General features: G+C 41.9%; 1 protein-coding gene across 1 annotated transcript in view; it reads left to right on the top strand.

The window, feature by feature from the left end:
• The window catches only part of LOC109914844 (embryonic polyadenylate-binding protein B-like), a 24,793-nt gene extending 10,008 nt beyond the window's left edge, over positions 1 to 14,785 (top strand). The window contains exons 7-10 of the mRNA XM_048592531.1: positions 1,883 to 1,974; positions 3,468 to 3,555; positions 10,646 to 10,776; positions 13,343 to 14,785. Coding sequence (XP_048448488.1) covers positions 1,883 to 1,974; positions 3,468 to 3,555; positions 10,646 to 10,776; positions 13,343 to 13,426 — 395 coding nt within the window. The 3' untranslated portion in view covers positions 13,427 to 14,785. The remainder of the gene's footprint in view (positions 1 to 1,882; positions 1,975 to 3,467; positions 3,556 to 10,645; positions 10,777 to 13,342) is intronic.
• The last annotated feature ends 56 nt before the right edge of the window (positions 14,786 to 14,841 follow it).

The following is a 14,841-nucleotide window of genomic DNA, read 5'->3' on the forward strand; positions in this document are numbered from 1 at the left end:
GAAACCGATATTCATTTCAAGCCCACCGACTCCCACAGCTACCTAGAATACTCCTCCTCCCACCCACCTTCCTGCAAAAATGCTATCCCCTATTCCCAATTCCTTCGCCTCCGCCGCATCTGCTCCCAGGATGAGGCATTCCACTCCCGTACATCTCAGTTGTCCTCGTTTTTCAAGGACCGTAACTTCCCCTCCTCAGTGGTCGAGAACGCCCTCAACCGTGTCTCCCACATCTCCCGCACCTCATCCCTCACACCCCGTCCACGCAATAAGAACCAAAAAAGAATCCCCCTCGTCCTCACGTACCACCCCACCAACCTCCGGATCCAACGCATCATCCTCCGACACTTCCGCCATCTGCAATCCGACCCCACCACCAAAGACATCTTTCCCTCCCCACCTTTATCTGCTTTCCGGAGGGACAACTCTCTCCGTGACTCCCTCGTCCGCTCCACACTCCCCTCCAGCTCCACCACACCCGGCACTTTTCCCTGCAACCGCAGGAAGTGCTACACCTGCCCCCATACCTCCTCCCTCACCCCCATCCCAGGCCCCTAGAAGACTTTCCACATCAAGCAGATGTTCACCTGCACATCTGCCAATGTGGTATACTGCATCCGCTGTACCCGGTGTGGCTTCCTCTACATCGGGGAAACCAAGCGGAGACTCGGGGACCGCTTTGCAGAACACCTACGCTCGGTTCGCAACAAACAACTGCACCTCCCAGTCGCGAACCATTTCAACTCCCCCTCCCATTCCTCAGACGACATGTCCATCCTGGGCCTCCTGCAGTGCCACAACGATGCCACCCGAAGGTTGCAGGAACAGCAACTCATATTCCGCTTGGGAACCCTGCAGCCCAATGGTATCAATGTGGATTTCACAAGTTTCAAAATCTCCCCTCCCCCTACCGCATCCCAAAACCAGTCCAGCTCGTCCCTGCCTCCCTAACCTGTTCTTCCTCCCACCTATCCCCTCCTCCCACCTCAAGCCGCACCTCCATCTCCTACCGACCAACCTCATCCCGCCCCCTTGACCTGTCCGTCCTCCCTGGACTGACCTATCCCCTTCCTAACTCCCTACCTACACTCACCTTTCCTGGCCCCATCCCCGCCTCTTCGACCTGTTTGTTTCTTCTCCACCTATCCTCTCCTCCATCCCTCTTCTATCCGCCTCCCACTCTCTCCCTATTTATTTCAAAACCCTCTTCCCCTCCCCCTTTTCTGATGAAGGGTCTAGGCCCGAAACGTCAGCCTCTCTGCTCCTATGATGCTGCTTGGCCTGCTGTGTTCATCCAGCCTTGCACCTTGTTGTCTCAAACATATTGAAGAATTGGATTAATAATTAGGAAAGGATTTGCAGCGCGATGGAAAAAGAGCAGGGAATGGGACAAATTGCATTGTTCTTCCAAAAAGAAAGTGCAGGCAGGATGGGCTGAATGGTTCGTGCTGTATAAGTTAGCAACTCTATGCCAAATGGTTGGTTACTCACTCACTCTCTCTCTTCCTTTTAAGCTCATTCCTTAACGTATACTTTTATTTTTGAAGCTTTGATCATCTGTTTTAAGATCTTCTTAGATTGATGTGAAATTTTTTTCTGATCATACTACTGTGAAGTGCCTTAAGATATTTTCTATGTTTAAAAATGCTATTTTAAAAAAATATTTTTAGAAATGTAAGTTATTGTTGTTGTTATCATCATGCAACAGTTGTGCTTGTATTTATGTGTTTCCAGTAATATAGTTCATCCATCAAGTACATCTCACATAGAAGCAGTCCTAACATTCCAAAGTATTCTGAAGATCCATGAAAAATATTAACAAAGTTTGAAGTCTTCTGTTTTGCAATTTCTTATCCCTAAAAACATCTTGCTTGTGTTTTAGGTACGGTACTGAGTGGCCAGTACAGTATTGCTCCATACAAAGCTCCTTTTGTCGTACCGGCATTGCCTCAACCAACTCAGGTTAGACACCAGGTATGAGCAACCTCTTTGTAATAACTGTTGTTTTTCAGCATTATGATTAGGTTTCATTTGTTTTCTTGGATTGTATTTGCTTCAATGAGATACTTCATATCACACTTCTTCATGTAAGTACAATTCACAGTGGTTAATACTTTCGTATGGGACTGCTGCAGTGTGACTTTATTTCGTATGAATCTTGAATATTGCTGCAAGCAGAGGCACATACTGAAGCTTTTGTCCAGTACTTGTCAGGACAAACTCAAAAATATCAGATTTTGAATCATAAGAATTTATACTGCTGGAGAAAAGCGTGCCGATTAGTTAGGTCACCTCTGGCTGAGGCATTGCCATGGGGAACTATAGAATCCCCAGGCTGCTGGTGATTTTGAAAAGGCACACAGTTTAAACGAATTCCTTTTGTTTACAGAGAATGGTCCCTATGTATGAACATTAGTAATTTCTTTCCATATTGTTTGCTTGTTTGAATATCTTAAATTGGTAACTGGCATAGCTGTCAGCTCATTCAGAATTGTTTGGCAAGTGTTGCCCAATCACAGAATCACGTATAAAAGTAGACATTTTATTATATACTGATCCACAATGTACAGTTTTTGTGATTAGACAAATGATTTCTGAGTATGTAGACAAATGACAGCTTTTAAAAGGGCACCATCTTTTGTTTTCTCAGTGACTGGTCAACCTCCAGTGTGTTTCATGAGGCAAGATTAGATGTAGTCTTGAGAGTTGCTGGACAGGCCATTAGTGAGCCAAATCCATAGATCTATTTTAATCACCAATTTTGATACTTTTAAAAATTATTTTTATATGATCAATTCATATTATTTATATTTTAAATATAAAAAAAGACAGAAATTTGCAAAGTAGAGTTGGTTGAAGCATACACAGTGATAAGACAATTTGAGGTTTCCCAGCACCACAAGGGGTGTGAGGGTATAGTTCACAAGCCCTGTTTATGGGAAATATGATGCAAACTTGCCCAGGGATTGAGAGTCGCAAGTGCAGACACTGAAGGGTGACAGTGTGACAACAAGAAGTAGGACATTGTAAATAGGAAATGTATATAGAAAGAAGAATTTTAGTATAAAGTATGGGAGATCTTCAGTTACCTCTAACACATTCAGCTCAAAGTGCAAATGCAACTCATTGGAAATAAAAGGTTTGCAGATGTTCTTACAGAAGGTGTAGCCCCTGAAAAAAGGGTTTAGAAAGGGTGCATGTGTTGGATTGGGTGACACATTGTTCCATAATTATGCTCAACACTTTGTCTCTTATCCCTTTATTGTTTCTTTCTGGGCTGATAGTTGTCCCATATTTTCAAAGTTATTTACACAGCTTCACACTTGACACAAGGTGCCGTTGGTTTGGAGTACCCAGAGAAAAATGCCCTGCCATCTTTATAAATACTGTGGAATATGTGCGGGTTGGTCAGTTGCATAACCTGATTAATGTTCCATTAATTCTCTTACTGCTTTTTTTTATTGCAGCAAACTAGTATATCTGTTAAGGAACAGGGACCTCTAACAGCTGCAATGCTTTCAGCCCTCCCGCTCAAGAAACAGAAGCAGCTGCTGGGTAAGTGAAATTTGCTCAATCCAGGATATGTCATCTTTTCAGTGGAAGAGATGTTGAAGACCAGTCAGTTGAATAGCACCTGTCCATGATATGACCTCATCACAGAATAAACATAACAATATGTACTGCTGCCATTTTAAAATCTACATGGTATATGCCTGCTTGCACTACAACAACAGGAGGGTTTAACTATATCGAAGACTATGAAAGAAGCAAAAGGGGAGGAATACTCAGGAGGTATTATTAATGGAGATGTTAGAATTCAAAAAGAATATATAAAATCCAGCATAAAGGCACTTTACCTGAATGCTCATAGCATTCAGAACAAGATAGATGAATTAATAACTCGGTGGTCAACACTGCTGCCTCACAGTGCCAGGGACCTGGGTTCGATTCCTCCCTCGGGCAACCGTCTGTGTGGAGTTTGCACATTCTCCCCGTATCTGCGTGGGTTTCCTCTGGGTGCTCCGGTTTCCTCCCACAGTCCAAAGATGTGCAGGTTAGGTGGATTGGCCATGCTAAATTGTCCATAGTGTTCAGGGATGTGCAGGCTAGGTGGGTTAGCCATGGGAAATGCAGGGTTACAGGGATCGGGCAGGGAGATGGGTCTAGGTGGGATGGTCTTTGGAGGGTTGGTGTTGATCTGTATGGCTGAATGGCCTGTTTCCAACATTAGGGATTCTGTTGTTCTGTGATATGATTCTATGATTTAGTAGCTATTACGGAGACATTGTTGTAGGATGGTCACGACTGGGAATTAAATATCCAGGGGTATCAGACTATTCAGAAGGACAGTTAGGAAGGTAAGGGAGGTGGTGTAGCACTGATATTTAAGGATGACATCAGGGCAGTAGTGAGAGATGATACAGGTTCTATGGAGAATAAGGTTGAATCCATTTGGATGGAAACGAGAAATTCTAAGGAGAAAAAGTCACTGATAGGCAAGGTCTATAGGCCACCAAATAATAACATCACGTTGGGACGGGCAATAAACAAAGAAATAACTAATGCCCATAAATCCCCCAATTGTCGTGGGGGATTTTAATCTGCATGTTGATTGGTTGAACCAGGTCAGTCAAAGCAGCCTTGAGGTGGAGTTTATTGAATGTATCCATGACAGTTTTCTTGAACAGCATGTAATGGATCCGATGAGGGATCTGTTCCTGTGTAATGAGACAGGAATAATTAATGATCTAATTGTTAGGGATCCTCTTGGAAGGAGTGATCACAATATGGTTGAATTTAAAATACAGCTGGAAAGTGAGAAGATAAAATCCAATACCAGGGCCTTGTGCTTAAACAAAGGAGACTTCAATAGAATGAGGGAGGATAAAGCAGAGTGGAAGCAAAGACTTTGTGGTGGCACAGTTGAGCAACAGTGGAGGACTTTCAAAGCAATTTTCAAAGTGCTCAGTAAAAGTATACACTAGTGAAAAGGAAGGACTGTAGGTAAAGGGGTAACCAGCCATGGACATTGAAAGAAATAAGGGAAACTATCAAGTTGAAAGATAAGGCGTACAAAGTGGCAAAGACCAGTGGGAAACTAGAAGATTGGGTAAACTTTAAACGTCAACAGAAAGCCACAAAAGAAGCAATAAAGAAAAGTAGGATAGATTATAAGAGTAAACTAGTTCAGAATATAAAGACAGATAGCAAAAGTTTTACAAATAAATAAAATGGAAAAGAGTGGCTAAGGTAAAGATTGGTCCTTTAGTGGAAAGGAAGGAGGATTTAATAATGGGAAATGAGGAAATAGCCGAGGCACTTAACAGGTATTTTGTGTCAGTCTTCATAGTGGAGGACACGAATAACATGCCAGTAATTGAAGACAAGGAGACTAAGGTAGGTGAGGACCTAGACATGATCATTATCATGAAAGAGATCGCGTTGGGCAAGCTAATGGAGCTAAAGGTAGACAAGTCTCCGGCCCTGATGGAATGCATCCCAGGGTACAAGAAGAGAGGGTAGGAGAAATAGCAAATGCACTCGTAATTTTCCAAAATTTGCTGGACTCTGAGGCAGCTCCAGCTGATTGGAAAACAGTAAATGTGATGCCACTGTTTAAAAAAGGATGTAGACAAAGATAGGGAATTATAGGCCAGTTAGCTTAACTTCTATAGTGGGGAAAATGCTTGAATCTATCATCAAGGAAGAAGTAGCAAGACATTGCGATAGAAATTGTCCCGTTGGGCAGATGCAGCATTGGTTTATGAAAGGCAGGCCATGCTTAACTAACTTACTGGAATTCTGTGAAGACATTACGAGCGTGTTGGACAATGGGGACCCAGTAGATGTGCTGTACCTGGATTTCCAAAAGGCATTCGACAAGGTGCCGCACAAAAGGCTGCTGCATAAGATAAAGGTGAATGGCATTACGGGCAATATATTAGCATGGATAGAGGATTGGTTAACTAAGAGGAAGCAAAGAGTGGGGATAAATGGTTGGTGTGCCTCAGGGATCAGTGTTGGGTCCGCAATTGTTTATAATTTACATTGATGATTTGGAGTTGGGGACCACATGTCGAGTGTCAAAGTTTGTGGATAACTTTAAGATGAGTGGTAGAGCAAAGTTTGTAGAGGACTCTGAAAGTTTGCAGAGGGATATAGATAGTTTTAATGAGTGGGCAAAGGTCTGGCACTTGGAGTACAATATTGATAAATGTGAAATAATCCAATTTGGTAGGAATAACAGTAAAAATGACTATTATTTGAATGGTAAAAAATTGCAGCCTGCTGCTATGCAGAGAGACCTGTGTGTCCTTGTGTTTGAATCACAGAAGGTTGGTTTGCAGGTACGACAGGTAATTAAGGCAAATGGAATTTTGTCCATCATTGCTAGAGGGATTGAGTTTAAAAGCAGGGAGGTTATATTGTAGTTGTTTTAGGGTACTGATGAGGCCATACCTGGAGTACTGCGTGTAGTTTTGGGCTCTGTATTTGAGAAAGGATATACTGGCACTGGAGGGGGTGCAAAGGAGATTCACTAGGTTGATTCTGGAGTTGAGAGGGTTGACATATGAGGAGAGACTGAGTAGACTGGGATTATATTCAGTGGAATTTAGAAGAATGAGGGGGTAATCATATTGAAACATATAAAATTATGAAGGGTATAGATAAGATATCTATTGGGGGAGGCACTGGCCTAGTGGTATTATCGCTGGACTGTTAATCCAGAGACCCAAATAACATTCTGTGGACCTGGGTTCAAGTCCCGCCACGGCAGATGGCGGAATTTGAATTCCATAAAAATATCTGGAATTAAGAATCTATTGATGAACCATGAACCCATTATTGGAAAATTCAGTCTGGTTCATTAATGTCCTTTAGGGAAGGAAATCTGCCATCCTTACCTGGTCTGGCTTACATGTGACTCCATACCCACAGCAATGTGGTTTACTCTGAACTGCCCTCTGGGCAATTAGGAATGGGTGATAAATGCTGCCTGGTCAGTGAAGCCCCCATCCTGTGAATAAATAAAGAAAACAAAGATAGAAGCAGCGAGGTTGTTTCCACTGGCGGGTGAAACTAGAACAAGAGGGCATAACCTCAAAATTAGGAGGAGCAGATTTAGGACTGAATTGAGGAGGAACTTCTTCATCCAAAAGATTGGGAATCTGTGGAATTCCCTGCCCAGTGAAAAAGTTGAGGCTTCCCTATTGAATGTTTTTAAAGCTAAAATAATTTTTTGCACAGTAAAGGAATTAAGGGTTATGGTGAGAGAGTGGTTAAGTGGAACAGAGGCCATGAAAAGATCAGGGCTCGAAGGGCCAGATGGCCTATTCCTGCTCCCGGTTCTTATGTACTTATTTTCTAACAACCTGCATTTATGAATAGTCTTTAATTCAATAGAACTTCACAAGTGCAATATCAAACAAAATTTGACACCAAGCTATATAAGGTAGGTGGCTTGAAGCTTAGTTAAAGAGGTACGTTTTAAGAGTGTCTTAAACGAGGAAAGAGAGGTAGAGGTAAATGGGAAACACTACACTGTATGCCTTCCTTATAACAAACACCATATTATATACCTGACCTCACTATGCTATATTCTCTTTCCCCTTCCTGCTTTCTTTTTACAATTTATCAAAAATATTCTAGATTGACTAACTTAAATTTAGGCAATTTACCAGGTGATGTTGTATAACTAACACATCGGTCCATGGAGAAAACTTAACACTTCTCCTTTGTTGATCAGAAAACATATGGTATTAAAGTTATGTTTATCCATTCAACAACAACAACTTTAACGCACTGAAATGTCCCAAAGCACTTCATGGGCATTGTAAAATCACTTAACGAAATATTCCCTGGAGTGTCAGAGCCTGAGGGATGACCTTGTAGAGGTTGTAGAGAGGCGTGGATAGGGTGAATAACCAAGGATTTTTCCCTAGGATGGGGGAGTCCAAAACTAGAGGGCATAGGTTTAAGGTGAGAGAGGTAAGATTTAAAAGGGTTCTAAGGACAACTTTTTCACACAGAACGAGCTGCCAGAGAAAGTGGTGGAGGCAGGTACAATTACAATATTTAAAAGGCATTTGAATAGAATAGAATACCCTTTATTGTCACGTGCACTCGAACAAGTTCAGTGAAAAGTTTGTAGTGTTGCCACTTTGGTGCCATCTTAGGTACTGGGTACTAAGGTGCAGATACTTTAAGTGTTTGTTACTGAATTGAAGGAGTTAAAAAACGTTTAACCCAAGAATACAAAGTTTTAGAAAGTACTGGACATAAAGTCCAGAATAATAATAAAAGTATATTTTAAAAAGTACTCAAATTATAGTCCTTTTCACTGAGTCCATGCTGCTGGGCTTCAGAACACGAGGCCTCGCTGCCTCCATGTGCTGGCCTCCGACCAGGACACACCTCTGGGACTTGTCTGTCAGGCTGTCTCAGGCTCGGACTGCCACCCACTCTGGTCTCCGGCCTGCAGTTCGCCTCTGGGACTTGTCTCCCAGGCCGATCTGGGCACGGACTGCCTCCCTCTCTGGGTACTGGCCCGCAAATCGAGTGGGTACATGATTAGGAAGGGTTTAGAGAAATATGGGCCAAATGCTGGCAAATAGGACTAGGTCAGATAGGAATGTCTGGTCGATGTGGATGAGGTAGACTGAAGGATCTGTTTCTGTGCTGTATAAATCAATGACCAAATGTTTGAGTAAAGAAGAATGTTTTAAGTAGTATCTGAAAGGAGGAAGATGTGACAGAGGAGCAGAGAGGTGTAATGACAGGTGTTCCAGGGGCTAGGGTTTTGACAGCTGCAAGCAAGGCTGCCAATGGTGGAGCAATTAAAATTGGAAATGGTTAAGAGTCCAGAATTAGGGTATTGCTGATGTCTTGAAGGGGTGTGGAGATCGATTCTGATTAACTGATCAATCTGTGTTCACCAAATTTGAGGCTGACCCTTACACAACAAGTGGATTTGTTCCTGCCTCTTAATTAAACCTTCCTTTTCATTGGGCTTCAATTTCAGCATATTTGGTTCCATCATCGGTGTGAATCACGTCACAAAGGACATGGAACAAATGAGAGTCATAATCATGGGAATGTCATTGTGACATAGTGTCTGTGAGATTATCTCCCTGGTTAGAGCTCCATAGATGCTGCTAAATGTGGAGTAGGGCACCAAGTGAAGAAGGAAATTACCTGCAGATGGCATTCCATTTTTTCTTTTAGAAGCTATTTGCCTAATATTGAGTTCCTAAACTCCTTCTCCTCTCTCACAGTCTGGAGGATTGCAAATTAACTTCCCGAGAGCTGAGCAATTCTATGACCAACAGTTCGGATCTAAGTTCTGCAGCCTTGCCATATTCTTATAAATAGAGGTGCACAATTAAACAACAAACTAGAGTAGGAGGCCCTGCAAACATCCCCAACCTCAATGATGGAGGAGCCCAGCACATCAGTGCAAAACACAAGACTGAAGCGTTTGTGTTCACTCTTCACCCAGAAGTGCTGAATGGTCAACCTGCATTGGCCTCCCCTTCAGGTCCCCAGCATTGTAGATATACCAGTCTTTAGCGAACATGATTTATCCATTTGATATCCAGAAATAGCTGTAGTCCCTGGATGCTGCAAAGGGTTATTGCCCTGACAATATTCCAGCAATACTAACTCTGCTACCTAGACATGAAGAGCAGTAGATGGCATGGGAATACTATCATCCATGAGCTCCACCACCACCTCCCCCGCCCGCCCCCCCCCACCCCCCCCCCCAAGTCTCACACCACCCTGACTTTGAATTGTATTGCCAACCCTTCACTGTCGCTGGATCAAAGTCTGGAATTTACTCCCAGACAGCAGTGTAGAGTGCAGCCTCACAAGGAGGTGGCTGACCATCACATTCACAACAGCGCTTGGAGATGAGCAACAAATGCTGGCCTTGCCTGCAACGCCCAGATGAGAAGAAGTTCAGAGAAGGTTTACCAAACCAATACCTGGCATATGTGGCCTGGTTTGCAAGGAAAGCTTGGCCAAGCTAGTTTAGAACAGTAAGGTAACTCGATTAAAACATATAAGATCCTGAGGGGGTCTTGACAAGATAGATGCGGAGAGGCTGTTTCTTCTAATGAGAGAATCTATAACTCTGGCTGACTTTAAAAGTAAGGGATCTCTCACTTAAGACCACAATACAATTAAAAAAAAATAGCTTTTTTTCCCTTCTGAGAGTCAATAGTCTTTGGAGCTATCTTTCCCAAAAGGCTGTGGAACCAGTGTTCTAGAATATTTTTTAAGATGGGTGTAGAAAGACTCGCGATGGACAAGACGGCAATGCTCCCTCTAAATTTTCATCGACTTCTGAAAGTGGCACAGGTAGAACCTTGGAGGAACCTTGGAGCATGGGACAAGCAGCTCAGAGGCAAGACGTTGAAAAGTTATTGCAGCTACCAGGAATGTGGAGTAATCAGGTCATCCTTAATCCTGTGGAATAGTGGTGTAGGTTGAAGGGCTAAGTGACCTACACCTGTTTCTAATTTGTGTGTTCATATCAAATAATTCTTTAAAATGTTGCTAGGGCACATGAAATATTTTTGTCTTTGCAGTAGCTACATTAATGCTTCTAAGATCTACCTTTATCCTGCCAATATATTTTCAGGTGAACGTCTTTACCCATTAATAAATACCCTACACCCTTCCATAGCGGGAAAGATCACTGGAATGCTACTGGAGTTGGATAATGAGGAACTGCTACAGTATTTGGAGTGCTCAGATTCCCTTTGCTCAAAGGTAATGTTAAAATGGAGTACAAAAACAGAAATTGCTGGAAAAACTCTGGCAGCATCTACAGAGAGAAAACAGAGTTAAAGTTTCGGTCCAGCAACCCTTCGTCAGAACTGATTATCACAAGGAATTTAAACGGAGTAGTTTAGAATGTGGGTATGATTTCAGTTCTTGGTGAATAATCCTGCAAATTAAGTAAGGGCTAGTATTAAAATAAGAGTAAATATTTATTTTATCGCCATGACATCTTAATTGACGTCATATGAATCAATTGGGTTTGCATATTTTAAAACACTGCTCAGGATTAAGGCATGACAGAGCAAAAGAATATTGTGAACTGAATGTGGGAAGGAACATGGTTAGTTCACTACTCATTGGATTTATTTTTGTTTTTGCCATTGTTTATCTGAATCTAAAATGGCTGCCCTGATTTTCCAGTTTAAAATCAAATGACTTGTTACATGTACCACTGAAAATAATTTCACAGGCCAATTAATGTGGGGGATAGGTTGAGTAATTTTGAGTTCAGTAAAACTAAAAGAATATTTGTCTCTTGAGGGATGGTAGCTCAGCTGGCTTCAGGCTGAATTCAGTGGTCATCCTCCTACCTCCACATGGTGGTCCTCTTACTTCCACGTGGTGATCCTGCTTTTATCTCCACATGGTGGTCCTCCTCCTGTCTTCATGTGGTGGTCCTGCTGTTGCCTTTTCTTTTAATTGTTTATGGGATATGGGCGTCACTGGCCAGGCCAATATTTATTGCTCATCCCTAATTGCCCAGAGGCCAGTTAAAAGTCAACCACACACTGCTGTGGGTCTGGAGTCACATGTAGGCCAGACCAGGTAAGGACAGCAAATTTCTTTGCCTAAAGGTCATTAGTGACCCAGTGACATTTCTATTGTGCCACACCCCTCCATCCTTCGCGTGGTGATCCTGCTGCTTTTTAGTGTCTGGGTGGTTTTCTGAAGTAAACTGATCATTTATCTGTTCTTCTGGATATAATAGTTGGTGGGCTGAGTTCTTTTTTTGTTTTAAAAAAAAGTTCTGTCCATGTCAGCTGGACAGTCTAAAATCAACACATAGGTTTCAACATGTAATATGGAAGGAGATGAGGAGAGCGACAGAAAGAAAACACTTGAATAATTTCAGCATTTCACTTGCTTGTTCTTTTCTATAAATAAAGCAGGTCCTTAAAGCTCACACAAAGCTAATAATCACATATCTTCTGCCAGAACTACTTAATGATTCATGTAAAGTCATGTTAAATGTATTCCAATTGCATCATGTACGTGGAGAGTTCAAATCTAAGCACATTCCATTGTTGCCAAAGTCATTGTCCAAGTAATTAACGTTTAATAGTTTGTCTCCGCCTTATTGAGTACATCAAAATCCTATGCTGATTGAATAGGAGAAGGCACCTCATTCATTCTTGTTCAAGGCGGCTGTTCTTGGTGCAGCTTTTCAGGCAGGTTGTCCCCTTTGATGTTTTTACAGTGTGGGTCTGGAGTAATTGTGTAATGTGTAGCCACCTCTGACTGAGAGTTCAAGTCACTAGAGTATGCCTTTGGCCTTTTTATTGAAAAAAATATCATTTAAGGATTTCCAGCCAATGGATGCGGCAATTGTTTTTTGATATAAAGCATTATTTCATAACCAGATGAACTTGATTTTATCAAGGGTAAATGATGGGAGACCAGAAGCACACAGGAATAGTCAAGTTCAGAGATAACAAAGGCATGGAAGAGTGTTTCAGTAGCAGAAGGGGCTGAGGTGGAGGAGTAGTCAGGGCATGGCACAGATATATAATTAGAAACTTATTTCATTGGCAGATAAAACACCAAGGTCGTGTGCAGTCTGGTTCAATATTAGCCGGAGAGCGAGGTGGACTGAGAATCATAGAATCCCGACAGTGTGGATTCAGGCCATTCAGCCCATTGAGTCCACACTGACCTTCTGAAGAGCATCTGTAACCCTGTATTTTCCCATGACTTGTCCACCCAGCCTGCACATCCCTGGATACTATGGGCAATTTAGCATGGTCAATGCACCTAACCTCCATGTCCTTAGGCAACAGAGTTTGTGGCAGAGACCAAAGACAATATCTTTGCTTTTCAAAATTTAGTCGCAGATCATTTCTCCTTGTCCAATGCCAGATGTTGGTAATTTACAGTGATGGAATTGGACTATGTATGGATTAACACTAGTCATGTCCACTGCCTCTCCTTCCTGCATTGACCAGCTTGACACCAAAATCATAATCAGATTTTAGGAGCTTATGTTGATGCACGCTGTGGCAATTGCACTTTTATATGATGGAATCACAGCCATGCTGTCTGTGGGTTATTTATGAAGAGAGTTCTTGTTACTGGAATTGTTGGTTTACTGGGGACAACTGAAATGATGATCCCTGTTACTGAAGCTAAATAAGAATTCATGTTATTAACCTAGGTAAGTCATGTGGAGTCTTCTGTTTAATGTGATTAATAATTTAAAGGTAGAATTAAGATATCTCTTTTGTTATGTTCTTCTCCTGTCTAGTTTACCATCTGTCTGGTCTATGGTTCTGCTTAGGTTGATGAAGCTGTGATGGTTTTGCAGAGACATCAGGCTCAGAAAGACTCCCTTCAGAGGGCTACCTCGAAACAGAAGAAATGAGAAGCAACAAGTCGATGGGACAGCCATTGCTGTTAGAGTACTGCAGTTTGCACCAAGGAGTTGATGTGTGATTAGTTTACAGTAGGGTCTCGGCTGATCTTTCATTTCCAAGTTTTGCAGTGGCAGAGATCTGATGACTCACAGGGGCTTTTGGTGAATTCGAAAGCCAGTTGATGTTAGTCAGGTATGTAGCAAACAAAAACTGCCCACAGTCCAACACTGGTTAGCACTGAACTCTCAATCTCACTTGGAGAGGCCGGGTGTATAGCTAAGGATGGAATAGTTACGCTTCAGTGGGAGGTGTTTAAGACTGGAGATGTATTACATGGTTGAAGCACAAAAAACACATAACCTAAGCTGCATTAAAACTGGAAGTGCCAGTACAGGATGTGATAAACTGAAACCTTTTACATTCCCCATTATGGAAATCCTTCATTTTGAGAAATTCAACTTTAAAAATGGGTATTTTTAATAGATGTATATAGTTTTAAAGCCACAGGTAGAAACTTTAACCTTTTGGCTGCAGCACCATCACTTCGCAGTGTACAGCACATTTGTAAGTACAATCTTAAGATTACATTTTATACTGTGAAATACATTTTAGTTTTTGCAGACATAAATCTTTGTTTGAGTTGCTGGAAAGTTTCCAAGCATGTTGATGGCATGTGTAGCTGCACAGCGTAGAGAAAATGTTGATGGAAATGATTTTCTTTGAGTTGACCAATTAGTAGCCAGAATTTGACTTGCCATCCAGTTAAGGATGGTGAGCAGACTTTCAAAGATGCAGCTTGCTTTTTCACAACAGAAAGAGACCAACAAGTTCCCTCCCTCCAAGTCTTTTTAAAAATAAGTTGTAATAGTAGCTCATTTGGTTAGACATGTTTGATTGACTCGGACTTGGATAAAAGCTGCAGAATCTCAGGCACATAAAATGTCCAGAATATTCAGTGTCAGTATAAGTAAGAGCAACTATGTTCCTTTCTAGTTTCCTTCATTGCAAAGTCATTCCATTTAGAACTTAGCTTCCATCATTTATGCAGTTGTCAGCCTCAAGTCTGATTTTTGCAGTTGTTTTGATTTAAATACCTTTTTGTTAACAAACGCATGAAAAACCCATATAATTGCAAATAGAATTGAACTCTGCTCTGTGGTCCTGAGGTACCCTGGCTGAATTTTCCCAGAATGAAAGTAGGATAGTGAGCCTTGATTATTTGTTTGACAGTTTTTTTTTATGCAATGCTGGGGCTATCAAACACCAAATATTAATTATGTTTACAGTTTATGTTAAAACAAAAAGCCCAGAGCATGATGTGATGACACAGTGTGGAGCTGGAGGAACACAGCAGGCCAGGCAGCATCAGAGGAACAGGAAAGCTGATGTTTCGGGTCAGGACCCTTCTTCAGAAATTTCAGAA

This window comes from Rhincodon typus, unplaced genomic scaffold (assembly GCF_021869965.1).
Source record: "Rhincodon typus isolate 14 unplaced genomic scaffold, sRhiTyp1.1 hic_rhity00001401, whole genome shotgun sequence".
NCBI classification, from domain to species: domain Eukaryota; kingdom Metazoa; phylum Chordata; class Chondrichthyes; order Orectolobiformes; family Rhincodontidae; genus Rhincodon; species Rhincodon typus.